At 36.7% G+C, this 27,512-nt stretch overlaps 1 protein-coding gene across 1 annotated transcript in view; it reads right to left on the reverse strand.

Annotated features, from left to right (window-relative positions):
• Positions 1 to 27,512, reverse strand: part of Mettl15 (methyltransferase 15, mitochondrial 12S rRNA N4-cytidine) — a 159,139-nt gene that overhangs the window by 84,653 nt on the left and 46,974 nt on the right. Inside the window, exon 3 of the mRNA XM_059261067.1 lies at positions 3,063 to 3,199. Coding sequence (XP_059117050.1) covers positions 3,063 to 3,199 — 137 coding nt within the window. The remainder of the gene's footprint in view (positions 1 to 3,062; positions 3,200 to 27,512) is intronic.

Here is a 27,512-nt window from a genome sequence, read left to right on the forward strand (position 1 = left end):
ATATATATATATATATATATATATATATATATATATAAATAAAATGTTTAAGCCCAAGGAGGTATCTTGTTAGGCACTGCCTCTTTTATTTAGACAAAAAAGTATATATTTATATTAGTATTATAAATAGCCTTTAAATTTATTATGTGTTTGTTCCCTATATCTTCATTAGCAAAATTATACTTCTCCATAGTGTACCATTATAAGTTCATTACCTTCATTACCACTACTAAGTTGGATCATCTTTTCAAAGTGTTCTGTGAAGAAATCTAACAAGAATTTTTATGTCCATTTTGACAGTTGGATTTTGTGCTCTTCTTATCAAAACTCATTCTATATTAATATATATCATACTTCATTCTCAAATTTACTGTTAAAAATTGGTATATCATTTTATAACCAGGATTTTCTATTTTATAGAATATGATTTCTAAATTATGATTTATAGATCTGTGAGTGTGATTGGGGAAATTTCTCAAACTGAAATTAACTACATATTGTTCCTTCAGTTTACTTTTAGGAACTTTATTACCATTTTTTTACACATTTTCCCTCTGTTGGAAGTCACTTTTTAAAGTAATATAAAAATAGAAGTCCATTTTTTTCTGTAAAGCTGAAAGGCACATCAGTCCTATTTATTATAATATGCTATTTTACTAATAAGTATAAATATTTTTGTCATTCTTTAAATTGTTTTACTTAGTGGAATCTGTTTCCAGAATCTCTAAGAACTCACTGGGCCTATTCTCATGACAATGCCGTACTGATTAATTATAGTCATTTTACATTATTACCTGACATCTGGCAATATAGGCTTCCTCTGTTTTTATTCAAAAAGATGTCCTTTCTATCTACTATAAATAAAATATCACATCATTCAAATAAAAAACAAAATATCAGTTAAGATGAAACTGAAATGCTTTCTGGAGGTGGATTACATAGATAAATGTTTTTCAGGAAAAAAATAGGTTTTCAGAAAGAGTAATTTCTTCTACCCCCAAACAAATACGTTTCCCTTTGTTCAGATCTTGTACTGCATTTAATAAAGTTACACTTTATCTGAAAGAGAAAAATTGATAAACTTATTATTAACAATTTTATTTACTTTTAGGGCCTCTAGTGAATGGAGTTTTAACACCATTTCTTATAACAGGTATTTAAATTTACGTGGATATTTAAATTTACAGGTAGCTATTTTATCACATCACGTGTTGGGTTTTATTTTTAATTATGTGCATGTGTGTGTGAATACGTATAGGGGTGGGAGTGAGGTACATGTGTGAGTGCAGCTGTCAGAAGCACACAGAGGTACCTGATCCTCCGGAGGTTGTGTTACAGGTGGTTGTGAGCTGCCCTACATGGGTCTGGGAACTGAAAATGGATCCTTTACAAGAGGCCTCACATTGTAGAAAGAGAGAACTCCCACAGGTTGTTCTCTGAACTCTACAAGTGCACTGTGGCACACACATGTACAAAGGAATAATCAAATAAATGTAAATTATTTCCCTTATATTCTTTTGTTTAACTGGGAATTTTTAATAAAAACAGGTAGATAATTTTTCTTTCTTTCAAACTTGTATATGTCTAACACTAATAGCTTCCACATCTACAAAATGAAAAATATTATGCTTGGTAAAATAAAATCTACTTAAAACAAATACAACTATGTTACATTGAAGAAATGAGAAAGACTTTAAAAAAATTTTTAAAAGCACTATGTTGTTTAACGACATTTTCATATTATTTCTAGAGAAAAAGAGATCAAGCTGATGGACTTTCAGAAGAATGTACATTACTGAGAATTTCATTGAGAGCATGAATCTTTCTCTTTAGATCTGCACAATCTGTGGAAAGCATGGGAAACATTCTCCACCTGAATGTGGAATGATTCTACTCTTAGACTCTAGATGAACTTCCCCGTGGCCATACTGTGCTATTTGACCAAAGATACCATTTCATTGTTAGATAGTGGTAAGTAATAACGAGTTCTCATAAAGTAAAATTCCAGTCTGTTTTCCTGATTCCAGGTGCTGAGTGTGAGAAATAAAAATCTCTATTCCTGAAAATAGTCCTTAAACTGGGAAACAGTCAGCTAAGTTCCATGACACTTTCTCTTCTAGAGTACAGTATTATAAACACCATACGATGCAGATTTTACTGTATGGTTCACACGATTCTCTAATGATTGCTCATAATACAAATTAAGACAATATTTAACGTGTGTGTGTTTGCCCACAAGTGTGGGTACATGTGAGTATTCAAGCCATTGCACGTATGGGGAGATCAGAGATCAGCGGACAACGTGCAGACCTTGGCTCTGTCCTCCCACCACATGAGACTCATGGACTGAACTCAGGTAGTCAGGCTTGGAAGCATGCACACTTGCCTGCTGAACCATCTCTGTGTTCCTATTTATTTATTTTAAAAGTGGCAGTGTGAGAGCCCACTAGCTCTAGCAAAAGGATAAATCACTGTCTCTATGTGAATTTCAGAAAATTCAGAGAAGCAGGTGTATTATTGTCTGATATAAATACTCTGTGAGATCTCCTACTTTATTCAGCTTAATTTCTAGAAAGTAACTACTAAAGTTTTTCATTGTATTGTATTGTGTAATATTTTGAGAAGATGTCTTGATATCTTGCCCAGGTAGGCCTTACATTCCTGGTCTCAAGATTGAGATCCATGTGCCTCTGCTTGGTGAGCAGTACATACTAGAGGTAAACATCACTAAATACAGCTAACAAGAATGATTTCCTGACAGTATGCTAATTGTCCAAATAGTGTTTCTAGAAATTTTCAACATATATTTAATCTTATATACTGGAGTCATTGTTTTGTATTTTATTCCCACAGATTTTGAAAGTATATGTGCATTAATGTCATTACTTTATGTGGCATTGTAGACATTGTTTACATGAATTCTTTCTTTTGCAGGGGTGTGTGTGAAGAGTGAAATAGCCAATTAGGACAAAATAGTACAATATTCAAGGTAAAGTGAATTCCAGGGAGATAAACCAAACCTGGCAAAACCCGGCACCAAAAGTAAACAGAGTATTACTTACGGATACACTTCTGAAAGCTGCTCGGCCAGTGCGTAAGCTGTTGGGTCTCGGTCTAGAGCATAGACAGTAATATCGGGTTCCTTCTGCAGAATGGCTTTTGTGTGTCCTCCTGAACCAAATGTCATATCTAGAAAAACCTTATCAACATAGAAAAAGAAAATTACTCTTGCCGGGCGGTGGTGGCGCACGCCTTTAATCCCAGCACTCGGGAGGCAGAGCCAGGTGGATCTCTGTGAGTTCGAGGCCAGCCTGGGCTACCAAGTGAGTTCCAGGAAAGGCGCAAAGCTACACAGAGAAACCCTGTCTCAAAAAACAAACAAACAAAAAAAACAAAATTACTCTTTAGCATGAACATAAAAACATTGTTTTTAACTCCTTTAATTTGTAGAAGTAGACAACTAGGAACAAACATAAAAATAGTATTGTTTGCCTTAAATTCAAATTTTCAGAAATGAGACTTGACTTTATTTTGAGCTTTAAGTGTTTTAAAAAAGGAAACCTCATCAAAACATCAGTGAAACCCACTAGAAAACCAAGTCATATTAATATTTCCCCATGAGGTCAAACTGGTCACTCTGCCATGATGCTACCTTTAGTGCTTTATAGCTAGTAAAAATGGTACTACTTCTAATAACATCACATTATTGGAGATGGCTTAAAATTGGAGTGGCTCCTATCATACTGATTTCATTAAATACTTGCAATGAAATCTAGATATATTCATGAAAGTGGGAATGAGAATAGATATTCCTAAAAACAGTCACAGAACAAATAAAATACAATCTGAAAAATAAAAAATTTAACATATACAAGACAAAAAAGTCAAAGGCTTCTTATGTCTAAATACCTGAGACAAATTCTAAGCTTGTCATTAAATTAGGTACATATCTTTGAAAATAACCACCAAAGTAACAAAATTCTAATACCTTTAAATGTCTCTATTGTTTAAAATCAAGAATAATAAAAGACATATGCTGTGGGATGTTCTGTATGGCAAATGTGTTGCTAATTAGTCAATAAATAAAACACTGATTGGCCATTGGCTAGGCAGGAAGTGTAGGTGGGACAAGGAGGAGAATAAAGCTGGGAAGTGGAAGGCTGAGTCAGAGAGACACTGCCAGCCGCCACAATGAGAAACAGCATGTGAAGATGCCGGTAAGCCATGAGCCATGTGGCAAGGTATAGATTTATAGAGATGGATTAATTTGAACTGTAGGAACAGTTAGCAAGAAGCCTGCCACGGCCATACAGTTTGTAACCAATGTAAGTCTCTGTGTTTACTTGGTTGGGTGTGAGCGGCTGTGGGACTGGCAGGTGAGAGAGATTTGTCCTGACTGTGGACCAGGCAGGAAAACTCTAGCTACAAATGGCGTCCAACGTGGTGGCAAGAGTTTCCACCTAAAAATTGAGAAAAAAGATTCTAAAACGGAGCTAAAAACAGCTTCCTAATTGTCTCTCTCAAATGAGCGGCAGCTGCCGGTTTGAGCTACTGGTGGGTTCCTAGCTTGCACGCTCGACCTGCCGTATGGTGGGAATGAGGCCTCTGCAAGTGGCACATTAAGCTGCTTGGTGGATTTAGCCTTTGCTAGTACAAAACAAAAAAAGAGGTTCCTGGGCTATACGCTGCTTGGATAAAAGCATAGACCCAGGATAGCTCCCAGAGCTGGTGGTAAACGTAGCCATGTTGGGAAGCTGAGGTGGGCGGAGCCAGCAGCCACAGCTGCTGCAGTTTAAGGCAATAGATTCACAATAAGACAGATTCAGATGTAATAGTTTACAATGTGTGCAAAATATACGTAGGCTTGAAAGAGACAAAAAAGGTGATATATACAGTTATATAAACAAATACATATTTTAAAAAATAAAGTCTTTAAAGAGACAATAAAATTAATATAAAAAATAAGCCACGTAAAGATGAATATTACACAGAGAATCTGGATTGTGGTGTCTTTGGGATTTTTAACTGCAGAAAAACATTTGATTGTAAAAGCTGTTGAGTTAAACCAAAATGTATATTTTAAAGATACCTTGACTTCAAAATTTGGATGTAAGGATATGTTACTTTGGAAAGGAGACTCTGCTTTTGTTCCCACAGAAAGCCAGAGGCTATGGATTTTTTCCAGATTAAGGTACATCAGGTTTGACCAGCCAAGACCCCCTGAAAGGTCTCCGATGACACCAAAGCCCAGATGATCCAACATCCAGAACCATTTCAAGGCGACTGGCTCAGATGATACACCCTCATGGACTATTTCATAATTCTAAATTTTGTTTGTATTCCCATAAGATACAGCGCCCCTCTCCAGCAGGAAGTAGTAAGAGAAGCTACGCCCAAATTCCCAAATTATATGTAATTTTACTTTGTTAAGGTTAAAACCTTCCTTTTTGAAAAAAAAAAGGGGGGGGGAAGTGCTGTGGGATGTTCTGTATGGCAAATGTGTTGCTAATTAGTCAATAAATAAAACACTGATTGGCCATTGGCTAGGCAGGAAGTGTAGGTGGGACAAGGAGGAGAATAAAGCTGGGAAGTGGAAGGCTGAGTCAGAGAGACACTGCCAGCCGCCACAATGAGAAACAGCATGTGAAGATGCCGGTAAGCCATGAGCCATGTGGCAAGGTATAGATTTATAGAGATGGATTAATTTGAGCTGTAGGAACAGTTAGCAAGAAGCCTGCCACGGCCATACAGTTTGTAACCAATGTAAGTCTCTGTGTTTACTTGGTTGGGTGTGAGCGGCTGTGGGACTGGCAGGTGAGAGAGATTTGTCCTGACTGTGGACCAGGCAGGAAAACTCTAGCTACAGACATAAAAGAAACTACACAGACTGAACAGTTTATAGTCATGTATATAAATATATACGTAATATCAATTAATGAAAAAAAGAGGCCATGAATTTGAAGGAGAGCAAAGAGAGGTATACTGCAAAGTCTGAAGGGAGGAAAGAGGAGGGAATGATTTAGTTATACTATAATCTCAAAAATGAAAGAAATAATTTTTAGAAAGAAAATACAAAGAATATGCCATTCCAATACTGCCTAATTGAATATTATTTCTCATCCAAACCATGACTCTTTGGAGAGTGAAAGATTTGCCAATAATTCTACCAGAACACTAGAATATATTTAGATGCATATCTTATATTTTTGGTTGTGAGCCTAGCCTTTAATGGCTGAGCCATCTCTCCAGCCCTAGATGCATATCTTTAAATGTGTAGTTCTTCCCAGACATACAAAGTAGTTATCTTACTTGGTCACACTGTAAACAGAATTGTAAAATTACAGTTGAGCAAGGCCCCATATCTAGACCACAAGAAACATCGAGCAAATTAGTTGGTTAGGACTGATTTGGAAGTTAGGCAAATCTGAACACCCTCCCAAAGTCATGTGTTTAGTTTAATGGACTATTTTAATAAGGTCACTGGTAATATAAATAAAGACAATGTAGTGATGTTGGATACAATGAGAATTATCAACCAGAGTTAAAATATATTTAAGTACACATGTTAAAAAAATGTATGTACAAACTTCACAAGAAGGGAAATTCCTGAAATGGATTAAAATGTGTCTACTCCTTGAACATTAAAACCTACTTAATCTGGAGGAAGTCTTCTCACTAAAAAAGAAAGAAGCTGGCCATGAAACAAAGTGAACTAAACATGGTAAAAAAAAAAAATGTACAAGCAGCATTGACACATTTTTTTACTTATGTTTTTTTATGTGGTGTGTACATAATCTATGACTCTGTATCACATGTCTGGTGCATGTATATGGATGTGTGTGTATTGGATGGGTACATGTGCCTGGCTTTATGTGGGTTCTGGGGCTTTGAACTCAGGATCTCACACATGTGTGGTAAGTTGTTTTTACAGTTAGCCATTTCCCCAGCCCCAGCATAAAAAATTTATAGAACTTAAGGTTATACTTCTACTAGCATTGGCACAAAAAGCATGGATATATATTTTACACTACTTTAAACAGTAATTTTACGTTTTAAGAAATTCTCATTTGGAGGGGCTGTAGAAGACTTAGTGGTCAAGAGCACTGGTTGCTCTTCGAGTGGATTCTGTTTCAGTTCCCAGCATCCACTCAGAAGCTCTTAACCATCTGTAACTGCAATTCCAGGAAATCCAAAGCTTTCTTGTGGCCTCTGCTGGCATCAGGGATGTGTACTGTGCACAGACATACATGCAAACAAAACACACATGCACATGAAATATAAGCAAATAAATATCTTAAAGGAGAAAGACATGCACAAATCTCAGGATCAGATAACTTTCTTTCCCAATGTATACCTCCATGCTCTTAGTGAGTAAGCAAAAATCTTCTAAGTTACAAATCTTCTATCCATCCTTACCTCTGTTTTAAAGTCATGAGTTCAGCATAATTTAAACCAAGAACTTTCCCCAGGCAAAGCTTATATAATATCAACATCAAATATTGCCCAGAACACTGGATTTAAATAAATAATTTTCAAATGATTAACTAATCCCAAGTCAAATAAATCCTAAAAAGTTTGTTAAAAGATATGTTTTCCTTTTTCAAAAGCAATCTGGAATATGTGAGATGATGATTACAATTTACACTATTAATTTTTAAATATATCATGATTATGTTCTTGGAGATGTACTATCTTCCTTGTTTTTTGTTTGTTTGTTTGTTTTGTTTTGTTTTATCCTTGTGTAACTGGACACCAGATGGCCTGGGAATTGAACCTGGGTCCTCTAGAACATTAGTCAGTGCTCTTAACCGCTGAGCTATCTCTCTCCTCGAGATGTACTATCAATCAAGAAAGTTTCTGCACGAGAAGAAAAATCATTCATTACTAGACAAATGTAACACAGCAAGCAAAAAGTGGGAGATAAATGGGATTTATGAAACAAGAAGTGAACAGTACCACACATCCTGGGGAAATGGGTGACCTGAGCCATCACTTGTCACTTTTAAAATTATACTATGCATTATGGTTTTTTCATTCTCATGGACAGTTAATATGACATTAGGTGACATTTTTCATTCTCAAGTTGATAATATAGTAGGAAACTTTATCCTTGATGCACCCTTTTCTTAGTAATTTACAAAACAAATCAACATGTTTCAAATGACCCTTTTCATAAGCCTCCTCTATAAATACATCACAAATGTAATCTCATGTTACCTACTACAACTTACTTAATTAAAAAAAATCAAACTTACTGTTGATATTGAATTTGTTCAGGATAATTCACTTATTAACTGCATAGCCCTGCCTACATCATCTTAGTTCCCTGAGCTTCAGGAGTTTCTCCAGGAAGAAATGGAAGTGATTTTACAGTTTACCAAGCATGAGAGGTATCCTGCCTGCTCTAAGAAAAATGCAGGGAAGGAAAATGGATAAGTGGGAATAGTCAGTTTTTTACAAAAGAAAAAGGCAAAAGATGATGTCAGCAACTGACATGACACCAAGGCTGTTTGATCAAGTCCTCCAGTGTTCTTCCTAACCAAATTAAAAGGAGAGGGAATAACCGAGGAGGAGAACAAATCAAACTGTGGATAGCTACCACGAAGCACAGCAGAGATGGCCCTGTAGACGTCAAACTATGAAGTTTAACTGTAGATCATCCATCCCCACTGTGACCCATCAGGTCCTAGGGGAAATGTCTTTCATCCACGCTCCTTCTCTTCCTCTCTCCTTCCTCTCCTCTCAGGCTCTAAGTCTTCTTCCCCTTCCCTCCATCCCACTCCTTGTGCCAGGATGAGTTCTGAGGTGTGCTTGTTATCTCCTGCACTCTTCCTTCTCTTTCCAGGCAGGTGTTTTTTAGAATATATGTTCCTTGTGGGGGTTTTTCGGCACAGAGAGAAAGAAAAAAATTGTTTTATATTTCCTATCTGTTGGAGACTACGAAAACCATTTTATTGCAAAGAAGCACTGCATCTTTTAGCAAAAATAAATGGGAAATGCTGGTTAAGCAGCAGAGAAACTGTATTTAAGAAGAGATACTTCTCTGACACTGGATAGAGGAAAGAGAAAAGATGGACAAGTTATGACTTGACTAGTATACAATGAGAGCACTATTCTAGATGACGGACTGAAAGGGTGACCCCTCAGTTCTGGAGTGCCAGTAGTTCTTGCGATGTTTGTGTCCCTCTGTGGCACACAACAGCATCACTTCTGGTTTTGGTGAGTATGTATAAGCAGACCAAAAGGACTCAGAAACATTCACTGGGCACGACATGAGTAATGGCATGCAGGCACATGCACACTCCAAGATGAGGGGCACGTGGGGAGGATGGAAGACAGTTTCTTCTCAGAATAAAAATAAAAATGGTTTAAAGAAGAAATAAACTACTTCCCGCTTAATTTGGTGGAATGAGGACAGATCAATAGTACATTAATGCGTCCTTGTTGATGCTAAGGATCCCAAGGTCACCACATAGAATCAGGTGACACTAAGGAGCATGCATCAGTCAAGAAAGAGCTGCCAAAATGGAGGCCTCACTACTCTAAGAGCACAGCAAAAGCCGTCAACTGCTCCAGACCATCAAACTGTTATTGACAAGTAAATTGATTCATTAAAAAGAGAACTCTTTGTGAACACTAATAATTTATAATTCATTGTAATGTTTAATTCTGTATCATGTTTTGTTTGTCGGTTGGCAATCTTTACATTTAAAATGAAAAAAAAGTATTCTTTGATTTACATTAACTGTTTTTGATATAATAATTAATATTGTATCTCCATAATCACCTAAAATCAAAGAAATTATCCTGCTGTACCTATTTCTTTGCAGTGAATTAACAATTGAACCACAGCTGTAGATCTGATTTGGACATGGGAAAGAAAAAATTTCAGAGCAAAAAGTGATATAACTGAATATTCAAATCCTTCAATTTATGAAGAGACAGAGGAAGGTCCAGAAGGAAGCTGGTTGAAGGCAATGTTAATACTAAATCTGTCATCCAATAATATTCCCCTATCAAAGTGATATCACTGAAATGCAAATGATTTTTTTCTCTTTCTTTCTTTCACTTCATTTCATTGTTCAAGACAGGGTTTCTCTGTGTAGCTCTGGCTGTTCTGGAACTCTCTCTATAGACCAGGCTGGCCTTGAACTCAAGAGATCCACCTGCCTGTGCCTCTCTAGTCTTGGGATTAAAGACATGGGCCTAAGGCCGAGCTTTGCTTCATAGGTCTTCATCATACAAAAAAGCAACTACTATTCTACCATTTCATTTTGTTCAGAGTGTTTACGAAGATAAGCTGGCTGAACAAATTCCAAGAACAAACAACTGTTTTGCATGTTGCCTGGTATAAATAATGCTTGCTTTTGTCACAAGCTCTGATGAAGACAGAAGTACTCACAGGTTATAGCTTTAAGGTTGTTTTTTTTTTAACTTAAAAATAGTAACCAAAATTAAAATGAAACATTAAAACCAAAACATCATAGATGGATAAAGCTAGGAATCACAAATAAATTTAATTTAATTCTCTACTCATACAAATTTTCATTTTTCTGGACTATACTTAGCCCCTATATTTGCATGCTTTCTATGTCTGGATGTCTCTGAGACTATGGAAATGCTCCTTATTGAAGATGGAGAGTGATAAGAGACCAGTGTACCTGAAATCATCAACAGAGACTAGAAAATTGATAAATTGATTTCTTTTCAATATAGCAGTTCTAATCATTTAAAAATTCACATTGGAACACCATTGCTAAAATTGGACATGAAGAAATTTTTAGCCATGAACAGCATGAGGGCAATCTCCCAATTATATTTTCCTAATGTTGATTAGTCATTTCCAATCTGTGCAAGATTTTTAATAGTAAGTTACCATCTGAATTTGGAAAGAATATGGCCTGGCTTCACTTTCTTCCTAAGAATTTTTTTCCTGGTAATTTTTAATTTTGACTTTTTATTTATTTATTTATTTTTTTAAGAAATAAAGTGCTGGATTCCTGAACTCTGCCTAATGTTTGGCTGTGGGTCTCTGCATATGCTGCCATCGGTTGCTAGATGATGCCTCTCTGACAACAATTGAGCTAGGCACCAATCTGGTTACAGGAGATGGCCAGTTCGGGCTACTTATCTACTATTGCTAGAAGTCTAACCTGGGCTCATTGCCATAGACTTCTGGGGGTTTCCCTTGAGCCAGGTTTCTGAGGAACCCCAAAATTCCCCCTCAGCACTCTCCCACTCCGTGACTCCCAACCTGATTGCTCATGTTCCCTCCACCTTCTCTAAGTCTACTCACAAAATCTCTTCTATTTCCCTTTCCCAGGGAGATCTGGGTGTCTCCCCCACCAAACCATGAACTCTCCTTGTAACCTAGTCTCTCTGGGTCTGTGGATGGTAGCAAAGTTATTCTTTATTTTACAGTGAATATCCACTTATGAGTACTCACTCATGTTTGTCTTTATTGGTCTGGGTTACCTCACGCAGGATTATATTTTCTAGTTCCATCAGAGGAGAAAGAAGTATAGGAACCAGAATGTTGGTCAAGGGCACCATAGGAAGACTCACACAATCAACTAACCTGGGCTTATAAAGGCTTGCAGAGACTGAACCTACAACTAGGAAGCCTGCATGAGACTGACCCAGGTACTCTGCATATATGATACAGAAGCCTGGTCCTCGTTGTGGGACTCCTAACAGTGAAACAGGGGATGTCTTGCCGGCTTTTGAGACCCTATTCCTCATACTGGGTCACCTTGCCCAGCCTTAACACATAGGGAGGTGCTTAGTCGTACTACAACTTGATATGTCATGTTTTGTTAATACTCACAGGAAACCTGCCCTTTCCTTGAGGGAGCCAGAAGAGGAGGGGATTGGGGCATAGGAGTGGAGGGATCGAGGAGAGGGGCTGGGAGGCAAGTATGGGAGGGAGACTGCAGCTGGTATGTAAAATAAATAGATGAATAAATAAAATAAAATGATGAGACATGTACCCCCTCAAAAAGAAATAAAGTGCCTTAAAAATATTTACAGTTACATTTCACCTGTCAACAATAAATTCTACCCTGAATTACTGAAATACACAAAACACATACTGAACTTTAGAGATTTTTTTTAGGAAATAGACACATTTTGTACGGCATTCATCCATGTTCTGTATATTAATTGAGCATTCTGCACTGATAGAGCCATAGGAGGCAATACAAATATTGTGTATAGACTCTCCAGTCTGATGTGGGGATTTGAGCACGCAAAGAAATAATTGTAACATCAATAAAATGGAATCTACAATATCAGAAAGGAAAAAAGAAAAACAGGAAAAATGAACAATCTTCAGGTATTTCCAAATGTTATGCTGTTTACTGAAACTTATTCCCTCCTTAGTCCATATGTTAGCATTGTGAACCAGAAAACTTAGGAAACATGTTGAAAAGATGGTATCAAGTCCAATTATGTTGCTCTTGAAAGACTGAAGCAAAGAATTTCTATTATTTTAGCTAAAAATGGAGCACTTTGAGCATTATTCTTTTTTTTTTTTTTTTTTTTGGTTTTTTGAGACAGGGTTTCTCTGTGTAGCTTTGCACCTTTCCTGGAACTCACTTGGTAGCCCAGGCTGGCCTCGAACTCACAGAGATCCGCCTGGCTCTGCCTCCCGAGTGCTGGGATTAAAGGCGTGCCCCACCACCGCCCGCCTTGAGTATTATTCTTATCAGTGATAGTGAGGAAAGAACCCACGACCTTGTGCATGTCAGGCAAGCATTTAAGAATTTTATAAGTGTAAGCCCTTCCCAAATAATTCTTAAGACACAATAGCATTAAATAGATAGTAGGATATAAGAAATAGTGGTTTAGAGGCTTCTATTTCCACAGTAACTAGATAGCAGGCAAGAAGGGGCTGAATAGGCTGATGGGAGGAAGGCTTATTACAAGAACATAGCAAAGTGTATGTTTCCTTCATGTCAAGAACAACCCCTAACATTTCATTTCTATTATTTATTCATTGAAAAGTAAGTATAAAATTACATGTAACCAAATAATTCTCAAATTCTGGGATATCTTAATTAGTAATGTTCTACAGAGGACAAAAAAAAAGTTAAGAAAGGGTTAAACAAATTGTCTAATTACAGTGAGTGTCAGGTACATATTGTATAAACATTACTGTTTCCTGAACCTATACTATGATCTACTTTGCTTTTATAGACTAGCCTAGAATAGACTAATTGGATGTGGTGGGTGGAAACTTTGAGAAATGAAAACTAGTCATAAAGCATGGCATCAGGGTACTGAAGGATTATAAAAACTACTTATTTCACAATTAAATGTTCAGCACTCATTGAGTGCTACAGAACACTGCTGTCTGGATAAGGAATAACTGTTTCTGTCTTAAACTGAGCAAAGCTGTCATTACTCAAAAGAAATTGTTTCTGTCTTAAACTGAGCAAAGCTGTCATTACTCAAAAGAAATCCCCTCACAAGATTGGGCTACCTAACATACTCTCCTGGAGAGAACTCACCAGACCCATGGAGCACAAGAGGGATACAATAACAGTCTCTATATTTTAATAGTTTCTCCCAAACAGATCAGGGAGAATTTTTTTTGAGGATTTATAAGAATTATATGAACTATTAAAATATAGAGACTGTTATTGTATCCCTCTGTTGATTGGCCTGATCTGTTTGGGAGGCATCCAGGCAGTGGCACCGGGTCCTGTGCTCACTGCATGAGTCGGCTGTTTGAAACCTGGGGCCTATGCAGGGTCCCTTGGCTCGGCCTGGGAGGAGGGGACTGGACCTACCTGGACTGAGTCCACCAGGTTGATCTCAGTCTGTGGGGAAGGCTTTGCCCTGGAGGAGATTGGAATGGGGGGCGGGCTGGGGGGAAGGGGAGGGGGGGAGGGGGAGAACAAGGGAATCTGTGGCTGATATGTAGAACTGAATTGTATTGCAAAATAAAAATTAAAAAAAGAAAAAAAATTCTCATCTCACAAAAGTGTATAATGAGATCACTGCAGAAAATAAGACTTGGAGGCACAATTAGGACAGGAGCAGAAAAAAAATAAACATTTCTTGTGTGGGGGAGGTGCAAGAGTTTATGTGTGGGTATGCTCAGCCAAGCATACATGTGTATGTATAGGGCAGGGGTCAACTTTGGGTGTTTTCTCTGCCTCAGTTCATGAGACAAGGTCTCTCACTGGTCTGGAACTTAGTGTTTTGGCTAGAGTGCCTCGGCATCCAGCCCCTAGAACCTAGCCATCTCTAACTTAGTCACTGGGGATACAGGAATGCTGCACCATTCCAAGCTTTTATGCCCCGGCTACAGAATTTGCACTCAAGTGTTCATGTTTGTGCAACAAGCACTCTACCCACTAAGCCATGTCTCCAGCTAAGACAACTAGTTCTTCTCTGCTCCTTTCATAATTGCTCTCTATGCCTTGAGCTAGGCATGATGATAGGCACCTGTAATCTCAGTACCCAATACTTGGGAAGTTGATAGAGGAATGTCTTCAGTTCTAGACATAACAAAACGATGACTCAACTTTAAAACTAGAAATGGTAATAGGATAACCTTTTTACACCAGAAGAAAATGGAAAGTATGAGAAGACGCAGGAATCCTGATAGAAGAGGCAAAGCATCTTAAGAATTTCACTGTGGACCATGGTCCATCCAGGCATCCCCACAGACATCACATCTGGTGCATTGGCTGGGGCATCTATTGCTGGAAAGGTACTGCCTATGAAACTGTTACTCTGACATCATTTAAAACTTACAGGCATTCAATCAGCTATGTAGGAAGAATAGTGTAACAACAGTGATTACACAGCTAACTTTGATCTGGCAAACCAGTTCAGTCATTCTAGATTAGAGAAGATGTTATTCCTCTACAGCAGCAGTTCTCAACCTTCATGCCTTACCTTTATGTGTGTATTCTTTAACTTTAGTGAAAGGCTCTTTTCCTTGGCAATTTAATAAAAAATATATAAAAGAATCTTACAAAAGGAATTTAGCTGTGTAAATCTAATCATTTTTTGTTGTAAACTTGAGGCAGTGAAGTGAGGGGCACTTCTGGGGAAAGATTTTGAAAAGAATACTAAAAAATGAAAATCTACAGCTATAATAGTTCAGTAATGCATCGGATTAGCAAAGAAGCTTGATTTCTAACAACACTTAAGAAAAATCACACTCTAATTATATTTTTAAAACACATCCTAAAAAACTCGATGCATGGAAAAATGCTGAATTACTTTGATTACAAACACAGATACTATGAAGCAGCCTCAGGGAATACGAGGGCCCTGGAGGTGACAAAGCACACATTTGCAACATGGAATACAGGAGAATCTCAGATGTAATTGGTGAAAAATGACCTTTCTGACAAGGTTATTCAGACACTCTGATAAAAATAATGTGTGTGGCCAGTTCCAGACTCGCTGCCCATGATGCTGAGCCACCTTTGCTTGGTCAGTTATTTCTTCTCTTCCTTCTCTCACCCCGTATCCTACTGAGAAGGTCAATGCATGAGACTACTTCCAAACCTAGAGCCTGTGACCCTTCTTTGTTATGTGACCACTATGACAGGTAAGCTGCTTCTTCCCTTTCCCATCCCCCTCTACCACCACTCCCATCCCACAAGTCCAGGTCCAGACTGGTGGACTTAGAACTTGCTTGGTTCAAGAGCCACCTTTGACTGGTAAGGCTCTCGTTTCCACTCCCACAGTTCCCTACTCTCATTGCCATCCTTTATGTTTACAGGCCTAGATATATATCTCCTAGGAAACCTAACACAGGCACATATCAAGATGATCATCCACAATAATCAAATTGGCTTTATACTAGAAAAACACCATTGTTTTAACATAGACTTAAAGATAAAAAATCCCATTAAAATCAGGAACAAGAAGGGCTATCCACTTTCAACACAGTGCTGGAAGCACTACCTGCAGCATAAGGCAAGAGAAGGAAATGAGATACAAATAGAAAAAGAAAAATCAAATTAACCGTATTTGCAGATGATTTGATATTATACATAAGATATTGCAAAAAATCAACCTGAAAAATTCTAGAAAAAATCAACAATTTCAGCAAAGTAGTCAGGTACAAAATCAGCTAGCTTTCTACACCAACAACAAACACACTGGGAAAGAGATCATGGACATAATCCTATTTACAATTGCATAAAAGACAAAAACTATATTAAAATAAGCCTATCCAAGAAGGTAAAAATCATGTACAGTTAAAACTTCGCCGGGCGGTGGTGGCGCACACCTTTAATCCCAACACTCGGGAGGCAGAGCCAGGCGGATCTCTGTGAGTTCGAGGCCAGCCTGGACTACCAAGTGAGTTCCAGGAAAGGCGCAAAGCTACACAGAGAAACCCTGTCTCAAAAAAACAAAAAAAAAACAAAAAAAACAAACCTTCAAATCTCTGAAGAAGAATATTGGGACATATGCTAGAAAATGGAAAGATGTCCCATGTTCATGGATTGGTAGACTATTATAAAAATAAACAATGTACCAAAAACATTTTACATATTCAATGCAATCCCAATAAAATACCCACAATATTCTTCACAGAAAAAGAAAAAAATGAAAATTCATATAGAATTAGGAAAGATCCAAGAATACTAAAGAAACACTGAGCAAAAGACTAACACTTCAGAGATTGCCATCCCATACTTCAAGATGTATTATAGAACTACAGTAATACAAACAAAGTAGTAGTGGCACAGAAACAGACATGGAGACTAATGGAATAAAACAGAAAGTCAAACATGAATACTTGTATTACAGCCACTTGAAGTTTGACAAAGATGACATAAATACATACTGGTGAAAAGACAGCATCTTCATCAAATGGAACTGAAAAAATGAGATGACCACAAGGAGAACAATGAAAATAGATTCTAATCTAACAACCTGCACAAAGATCAGCTCCTAGTGGGTCTTAAGACCTCAATTTGACACCTGCAATGCTAAAACTGCTGGAAGAAAACAAAGGCAGAAGTCTACAAAACGTAACAGTTGAAGAAGACTTTCTGAATAGGACCCCCATTTGCTCAGGAATTAAATCTCACAATCAACAACATGACCTCATAAAACTAGAATGCTTCTATTCAAATAGGGAAACAATCAACTGAGTGACAAAGGAACTCCCAGAATGTGAAAGACATTGTCAGATAAACAGCTGACAGAGAACTAATATCCAGAATATACAAAGAAATAAAAAAAAAAATGAAATAAGTCAAGGAAACAAATGACCTAATTCAAAAATGTGCTAGGGATCTAAATAGGAAACTCTCAATAGAAGTAATAAAAATGGCTAAGAAATACCTCAAAAACTGTTCATCATCCTTAGAAGTTAGGAAAACGCAAACTAAAACAACTTTGAGATTTCATCCTACCCTATTCTGGCTAAGGCCAATGATCAACTAACAACAAATGCTAGGAAAGTGATAGAAAAAGGACCTGTGTTCACCGTTGGTAGACTGCAAAGTGGCTCAGCTGTTCAGGAAATCAGCACAAAGAATTCTCCAAGTCTAAAACTAAAATTCCCACATGACCCAGCTATAGCACTACTTAGCATACATCCAAAAGACTTGATAACTAAATTTACAGATACTTGCTCAACAACATTCATTGCTACCCTATTCACAACAGCTCAATAAAGGAAACAACCCAACTGTCCTCTGCCAGATAAATAGATAATGAAATGCATTACATATACACAATGGAATACTATACAGCAGTCAAGCAAATAAAATCATAAACTTTGTGGATAAATGGATAAACCTAGAAAAGATTATATTGAGTGAAGTAACTCATATCCAGAAAGACAGATACTGAATGTTCTTTCTCATCTATCATCCCTAGCTCAAAATCCTCAGATGTGAGTATATAATGGAGCATCCACCAAAATCAGGAAAATATAAAGGAACCATGGGGGACAGATGACAGGTCAATAGTACGATACAGGTGATATGAAGTAGAAAATGTTTCTATTTTTTATAATGCCTCAAGGAATTTTATTATTTTATATTTACCTATAATTATACACAATACACAGAAATGTACACACACACACACACACACATAACCTTAAGAGAACTTATTCCACTTAGGCTGACAATACGTTCCCTAAGAAGCATAGACTAACAAAACCCTAGGACCAAGCATGAGAAATTTCCTTTCAAATCGTAAGTCAGTGTATCCATATGATTCCCAAAACAATACAGATTGTTGCTTTTGCCCTTGGTTGCCTCTCAGAGGCTGAAAATAAGCCCCTAATATTTTAAGATGCCACACACCTATGACACAAGAATTGGATCATTCAAGGTGGAACTAACTTGAAAGTCTCCTTCTCACAGTCTTGTTTCCATCAAACCAGAAAATACCATGCAAGCGACGAAGGGAGGGGAACAATCAATAGTCCTACCCAGCAGTGATAGCTATGAACCACAAAAATGACCAAATGGCAAAATACCCCTAAAGGTTTAACAAGGGGACTCACATATCGGCAACAGCCAACAGCTGTCTAACCAGACTCAAGGCTCACTCAACAGGAGTGAATTCATCCCTGGTACTAGAAACATTGCCAGTTTCCCAGGGCTAATGAGGTCATTGGTCTTAGAAGAGAATCTACTAATCAAAATTTTGCTAGATAGGCACAATTCCCACCTACATAACTATCACCCCTCATCAAAGAAGCCTCTCTTTAAAGCAAATGGAGACCAACACAGAAAATCATAAGTAGATACAATTTACAGATCAATGGATGGTGAGGAAGCCAGCCACAATGGATACCACTACATCAGAGCTCCTGAATCATGGCTATCTGCTAAGCACTTATTTTGTTTCATTTGTAACTATTACACAGCCTTATAAAGAAGGGAAAAATCTCTCAAAAGAATATAACAGGATGCAGAGGCAGACGGATCTTGTGAATTCAAGGATAGCCTGTTCTACAAAGTGAGTTCCAGGACAGCTTGGTCTGTTAAACAGAGAAACCCCTCTCAAAAACAAACAAACAAACAAAAAGAATATAATTTACATTACAAACAAAACAATCAATGCATTTCATAAATTTATCCCTTTTCCCATTTTAGCAAGAGTGTAGGTGTCAAAATGATGACTCATACTGCACAAGTTCTCCAAACATTTCATCTGGTAGCTTCAATTGTACCCTGTTTACAATGAAATCTTTATTTGCTGTAACAAACCATATAATTTGCCAATTTAAAAAATATGTTCTTCAATTATATTTTACTAAATTATTAGACAATTCATTCTTCATTGTGATCTATAGCTTCCCCTCTTATCTGTAACATGGTCTAGATTTCAACCACATTCACACAACTGGCTTACCTTCTTTTTACAGAGAACAGGAGAGCTAATGCAAATCGCTAAAAACACTATCGTGCGGGTAGTCACAGTAAGCATCTTTCATACAGGTCTCTGGCCAGAAAAAGAAAACGTTATTCTTTCAGGATTGTGTGTGTGTGTGTGTGTGTGTGTGTGTGTGTGTGTGTAGGCTAGATGACAACTCTATGTGATATGCCTTGCATTTGCCAGTGGCCTCACCAATGAGGCTAGGCTGGTTGCTTAGTGAGCCAGAAGTGATCCTCTGTTCTCATGCTCTCAGTGTTGGTATTACCAGTGCACACTACCATGCCCAGGTTTGCCGAGGGTATCAGAAATCAAACTCAAGACCCCATGCTTAGAAGGCAAGTGCTTTACTGACTTCTCACCCTATCACCGGTGATTTTCTGTTTTTATAGAAGAAAAATAGTTTTACCTACATCATCAAGAAATTCACATCACATAAAATTTTATAAACATATAAAATACAGAGAAGTTAGATGTGTTTTCTCTAAAAATTATCAAGCATGTAGATTGCTCATAGTATTCTAAAAATTACACAATACTGATCTCTTTAACTCACTCCCTTGACCAACTGTTCTCTGTAATAAATGATTTTGGCGCAAATCATTTTAGTGATGACATTATAATATTAAATTCATTTTGGCTTATACTTTGTTTTTTATTTTGAGACAAAATTTCAAGTATCCTAGGCTGGCCTCAAACTTGTTATATAATTGAAGAGTACCCTGAACTTCTGATCTACTATCTCCACATTGAGAGTTACTGGGACTGCAAGTATGCATGCTCTAATCAGGATTATGTGATACTGAGTATTAAACCCTGCACTTTGCATAGGTTAGAAAAATAGTCTATTGAAGTGGAAGCTTAGCTACATTCTATTAACTGAGCTACATCCCCACCCCTCCTCCAAGATTAATTTCTAATTATAAGCATTAAATTAAAAATGAGTGATGGTGAAATTTTTCTAACACACACACACACACACACACACACAAATACATACACACAGAGATTACTCTATTCAAATCCTAGAGTCCCATCCATAGGTGACCACGCATATGTATGTATATTAGGTAGCATGATTAGGACTTTCCATATTCCTAAACTTACTCAATGATGTGACCCAAAGTATGTAATACTGCACACTAATACTGCACACTACAGCATCAGGAAGCTCTTGCATAGAGCAGATGTTACAAAGTAAAAGTTAAGAAAATGAAGTTTAATAAGGTAGTAAAGTGAGAAATCAATCAAGATAGTGTTTTCTTAATAATTAAAACAGTAAAAATGAGACAATTTCAACAAAATGTCTAGTTTTAGTAGCAGCACTTTTATGTTTTACAAATATTATATGACTATTAAACAAGATATAAATGAGGCATCAAGGGGAACAGAGGGGATCGAAAGTCAAAATATCTAATTTTGTGGTTGAAATAATTTAATTTAATCATCACAAAAGTTAGGGAAGATACTTAGTGTCTCTGAGACATTAAGAGCTGGGTAATCAGCCGGGCAGTGGTGGCATACACCTTTAATCCCAGCACTTGGGAGGCAGAAGCAGGCGGAAAGCTACACAGTGAAACTCTGTCTCAAAAAATCAAAAAAAAAAAAAAAAAAAAAAAAAAAAAGAGCTGGGTAATCAAAAGACTGGTAAATGTTTGAAAGGTTGGTTCTGCTGTAACTCACGAAAATAACAGTTGGTCTTCACTCACTACTTATGAAACCTTAAGTTTTCTATGTTGCTAGCCATAGAATTAAAAAGTAGGCCTACACAAGCAAGACATTTCATCAATGTTCTAAGATAAATACAAAAAAAAAGGCCACTTGTGCCTGTTGTGAGTGAATGTGAGCAGTCACACAGGAGATAGCTCTTAAGGGAAACCAGAAGGGACAAATTGCTCTTTGGGAGAAGTAATCTTAAAATCACCAGTATATATGGCACTAAATTAATTTTGAATTACTGTTGATCATGAAAAAATAAAGCAGTAGATAAAGTCAACATTTAAGGGCAGATCAATAGCATTAATTCAAAAAAACAGACCAATTCCACAGTACTCTAGTAAAAACCCTGAAAAGAATCATGGACACTACATAAATATAATATATATATATATTATATATATATATATGTATGTATATTCTTTGTTTCAAAGAACACTACAGTAATGATTTTATAACTAAGTGCCTTTATGTTGACAACACAGCTCATAGTGATCAAGTTGCGTCTTCTACTTTATTGAAGTTTCTGTCAAAGTGTTATTTGAACAAATCATAAATCACTCTTGTATGGTATCTAATGATAGTTTATAAACTGTGAAGTGAAGTTTCCTGTTCTGGCAAGCTAACCACCACAGGGAACCATCAAATACAAAGGATTCACTCATAAAAGCTTGCCCCTGTTCCTGTTTACCAGGTTTACATTCAACTGGATCCCTAATGAAATCAGGTCTTAAACTCTGTCATGTCCTCTTCACTTGCTCCATGGCTAAATGAGGCTGAGAAAATTGACACTAATTTGCTTGTATTTGTCAAAATAAGAACTCAAGGAATCCATATAAGTAGTTCATCCACAAAACTGTATGAAATTTAAATTAAAGTTTTGGAAGATTCTTTAGAGGTTTTTCATGACGTCTTTCTTCAAAAACAATATTTGACACTGACTTTAGGCATACTACTGTGCTTATCTATTATGCTACTCTGTAGGCTTTCTTTGTGAAATAAAAAATAATGGTGCACAGGAGAGAATACTATTAAATTAAACAGACAAAAATTTCATTTTGTAGTTGAAGTTATCATTGGCTTTGCAACAATTTTATTTGCCCCAAATTTCCAAATCAAATGTTAAAGAAGGAAATGAAACTTAGAATTATGAACTAACACTAAATTATTTAACATTTCCTTTGTGCTTCTGAGGAATATAAAAATTCAACAATATATTTATTGGTACAGTGTTTCAGCTCAGTTTACAATGTCATGTGTATTTGTTTTATTAGAGCTGAAATCATTTCTTGGAAATAAGTCAATAATAAAATAAGCTATATACCTAAATTACACATTGAACAAATTGTGGTAAATTCTATATCACAAATTTAACAGTAAAAATTAGGTAAGATAAATAAATTGTTAAGAAATAAATGTATACATTTAACACTATCATTTAAATAAATAAGCAGTTTCTTTTAAGAAAATTATTCTACATAAAAATGAATTTTTATATAGAATGAATTTTTCATTATTAAAAATAGAAATAGAAGAACTGGCATCCATAATTACCTCATTTACACTGAGCAGCAGGAAATTACAATAGTGCAAACACTATTAAACACTATAGTGTAAAAGGAAAATTTACCAGGCAGAGTGAGTGTGGAGGCAGCAGGACCCTGAAACTAAGCAGCTGACCAAAACTTCAGAGGAGACCTCACATACTATTCTGTTTCTTCTGTGAAATTATCACATAACTACTTACTTAAGGAAATAACCCAGAAGGTTAACATTGGGGAGCCAGGGCAATGGATCAGTAGGCAAAGATCTTTCTGTCCAAACATGAGGATCTGAGTTTAGATTTTAACCACCCCCACAAAAACTGAGTGCAGCTGTGTAACCTTCTAACTTCTGTACTGTGGTGGGTCAAAGACAGACAGATTCTGAGGGCTCATTGGCCAGCCAGTATAGCTGAAAAGATCCATTGGAAAGATTCAGTGAGATATCCTGTCTCAAAAAAACAAGGCAGACATCAACAGGGGAAGACAATGTCAACATGGTCTCCATATGTGTATGCAGAGGCAAATGCACCACCTCACACATACAACTACACACCAATTACAAAGAATGAGTGTGAACATGAGTCTTATTTAGTGTGGGATTAAACACAGGGTCCTGTACACCTGAAGTACACACCTATTATGTAGCTCTACCCTCTGCTGTAGAATAATTTTTTAAGCATTTGCTAAATACCACTACAGCATTAACTCTTAATAGGAACAGAATTCCAGTAAATGAACAACATCTGAGATGACATATTTCCATACTAAATAAATCCAAAAAGATCAAAGTTTAACTTTCATTGCTAAAAATTACAATGAATTTATGCACTTGTTTAAGAGTTTGTCAGAGCGTTAAATATCTTTTTAGGGGTTGGAAATGGTAGAGCATATGTGTAACATGCAAGGCCACTGGTTTTAATTCCCACCAGGAAAAGACATATACACAGAGAAAAAGTCATTCATGTATCTGCATCGTTTGATGAATCAAATTCTGGCAGTAATATTAGTGATTTCTGATGTGTAATGATATATCTCTGAGTGTCTTCACATTTAAAAGGTAACTGAATAAGATTGTGTTAAGATTATTTTAATTATTATTATTTTTTTTTACATTTTTTAATTCTTTTAACTTCTATTGAGTCTTTCTGGAGTTCACATCATGCTTTCCAATTCCACTTATCTCCCTGCTCCCATTTATCTTCCTGTCCCCTCACATCCACCCTCCACCCTTGCAATCTCCCCCTCAAAGCAAAACAAAATTGAAAAGAAAAAACAAAAACAAAACCAACCAAACAAAACAAAACAAAAAAGTAAATGAATATTTTTAAATGCTAATAAAACTAATTTAAGGAAAGACAACATGTGAGAGCACAGAAAACACTAATCCTATAGAAATGAAGCCCAACTAGAATGGCCTTGAAGATCTTCCAGATAAGGAATTCAAAAGAATGGTATCATGAAATTTGCAGATAAATGTAGTACTCCTCCTTCCTCAAGGAAACTTCTCTTTGGAACAGAGACCATTCCAGAAAACCAAACCCAAATCAAAATACAGAATTATGGGGCCCAAATAAAATGATACATCGAAAACACAGCTCCTATACCTAAGGCTCAGGGATTTTTGAAGAAGGGTGGTCAGAAAGATTGGAGGAGTCAAAGAACAGGGAGTTTACTGTGAGATTGTGTCCCTTAAGAACATCAGAAGTTACACCCATAAAGTCTCACCAACATGGCTGCCTAAACATGAGCTGAACAAAGATGACACCAGGAGACATGATAACACAGATGGCGGAAAGCTCATAGGGCTTCAGTCCTACACAAAGAACTACAGGCAACCAAGGAACATTGAGAGCAGGACAAAAAGTCTTTCACTAGCAAGAAAATACCAGTTGGTTAACCAATAACAAATGGTCAGCCCTGAAAACATGCATGCAAATAACATTGGAAAGACTGACCAAGTTATAATAATACATTTAAACACACACACACACACACACACACACACACACACACACACACACAGAGAGAGAGAGAGAGAGAGAGAGAGAGAGAGAGAGAGAGAGAGAGAGAGAAAGAGAGAGAGAGAGATTTTCCTTTCTCCTACACTCAACTACCACTCTCAAAGTGTGTTTTTTTCTCTCTCTCCACAAAGGTGAAATACTTAAAGTACAGAAGAAAAATAAACAAATATCAATGTAATTATGGAATAAAGAATGTCTACATTAGTATAAAATCCATTGCAAAATTGTATCTTCAAATAAATGAAAAACACTATGACTCATGAGAATTTATCTAACACTAATAGAGCAAATATACAAAGGTTTATACATCGTGCTTTAATTGTTTGCAATGGATATAATTTGAAAGTATTCATGTAGACAATATTAAGTTTTTGTCCAAAATAATAAAAGAATTAGCACCTGAGTTTTTTAATTAAGCATAAAACACATTTTGATTGATGATTAAGCGTGCACCCCCACCGATAGTCAGGGGATGTAAATTAAACCAGAATAAGGTAATCTTGAACAAAAGCATTATACTGGCCCTGCAGGGAAAGCGCACATAGGACACTGCTGCTGGGAGGGTGGACTGTAAACTGTCTCCCAAAGGTAATTCAGAATTACTGAACACTATAAATGTGATTTTAGGTAAATACACACAATGAAATCATTACATGGAGTACTGATTTTCATTGCAACTTTGTGAATAACCTCCTGAATTAGAAATAAAGTAAAATTTAAATAGCACTGAATTACTTAAATAATTCTTGTGTATTCTTATAGCAGAGCATGGTGAGGTAAACATACTGTGTTTATTCATAGTTACTAATATGAAGAGTACTAATAATAAACTGCCACCATAGCATTCTGGCCTAAGAGCCGTGAATGCATTTATGTATATGGTTAGATAGAATGGCCTAATCCCAAACAAAGAATCATACTCCAAGTAAAGATTAGCCTTAATATAATGTTTGGACAGGCAAATGAAAACAAAACTAAATTGAGGAGTCACTGGTCAAATTACTTCCATCTGTATGGAAACTTAAAAAACGAGTAACTGGAATTGCACATGCCTTCTCTTCCTGGGTTTGTAATCTTGATTGTCAACTTGGTGGGATTTAGAATCACTATGGAAACCTCTGGGCATGCCTGTGAAGGATTATCTAGGTTAGGTTAACTGAAATGGGAACTCAGCCTCAGTGAGGGTGGTACCACAAACTGACTGGGATCCTAAATTAAACAAAAACAAGAAATCATCTGAGCAGAGGGATTCCTCATTTTCTGTTTCTTCTCTATGAATGCAAAATGAGCAGCTGCCTCAAGCTCTTACTGCTATGTTTCCCCACCATGATGGACCACAACTTCACACAGAGCTGAAATAAACCCTTCATCCTTTAAGTTGCATCTTGTCAAAGATTTTCTCACAGAAATGAGAAAAGTAATGAGACAAACTCAAAACTGCTATGTTGGGCATTGGATCTTTGAGGTGGTGGCTCAGTAGGTAAAGTGGATGCCAAGCAAGGGCAATGGCCTGAATTTAGATCCCCAGCACCCACATAAATTGACTGTATGAGCTGGGACCTGTAAACTTACAATGGGTTTGGAGACACAAGCTTATTCGGAGAGCTCTCTGGCCATCAGTCTAGGCAGTCACTGAGTGTCCATTTTAGTAAGACCCTTTCTAAGGTGGAGAGTGACCACCAAAGAACAGCATTTGTCTCCAGTATCCTCATGCACGTGCACAGACAGCCATGATTATCCTCATGTACATATATACAAACCCACACGGAAAATGAGCAGTCTTCCCTTATACTGATGTTTCTTTAAATCCCTTCAGTGTGCTTACTATACACTGATAAAAGGTTGATCACCATTCTGTGGTTTGAAAAGGCAGCTCACTATATTTCCCAGGCTAGCCTCCAACTCAAGATCCATCTGCCCCTGCCTCCCATGTAACTAGAATAACAGGTATATGGCACAGTGCTAGACTCCGTTTTTGTTTTTCATATATCTCTGTTTATCTGCAGAGCCCACACAAAAAGAGGACAGCGGGGAGGATGAAGTGATGGTGGAGAACGATAAAAGAGAAGCTGAAAAGTTGTAACCTTCCATGTTCTCTCTCAAGACTTAAAAGGAGGCTAAGAAATCTAAATTCCAACAGCCTTCATCACTTTTAAATCACATCAGATGAGGAAATCACTGAGACCAAGAGAATTACAAAACTAACTAAATAAATAAATAAAACCAATCACTTTTAGCAATCACTTTTTCATACTTAATACATACAACTCAAGTGTTGGGCCCACATTGCCATATTTCACGTTAAATATAGCTTTTTACACACATAGACATTTTGCTTGGCGTCTTCACACACTCTAAAACACTTGTCTCAAATGAAACATCTGCTTTGCCAGCAAATGTTTCCAATTTGAAGACATTTGTTTCATTCCTATTTCAAGAAGCCCACCCCTTTTTTCCCCTAGGCCAAGCACTTGAAAAACTCTTATGTCTACTAAACCTCAGTAGAGAGCTCCAATCACTGGCAGAAAGTTAGACTCAGAAGGTAGAGTTTGGTCATTTTTTTCCCTCTGAAATAAAATACAATTTAATATTTATAAAACATAGTGGTTACTTAAAATATTTTCAGAATATATATTTGTTTCTGACATTATCAATGTGTTACATTTCTTAAAAGACTTACCAAATACATTAATTTACAAATGAGTACTGAGAGTGTAACTAACTCTACAGCATTTGCCTAGTATGTGCTTCTAAATAAATGAACAAGTGATTAAGTAAACAGAAGTTTCAAAAATAAGTACATGCGAAATTTAATTTTTGATATACATTTTTGTAAACCATCCAAGCATGAACT

This window comes from Peromyscus eremicus, chromosome 4, assembly GCF_949786415.1.
Source record: "Peromyscus eremicus chromosome 4, PerEre_H2_v1, whole genome shotgun sequence".
In the NCBI taxonomy this organism is placed as follows: domain Eukaryota; kingdom Metazoa; phylum Chordata; class Mammalia; order Rodentia; family Cricetidae; genus Peromyscus; species Peromyscus eremicus.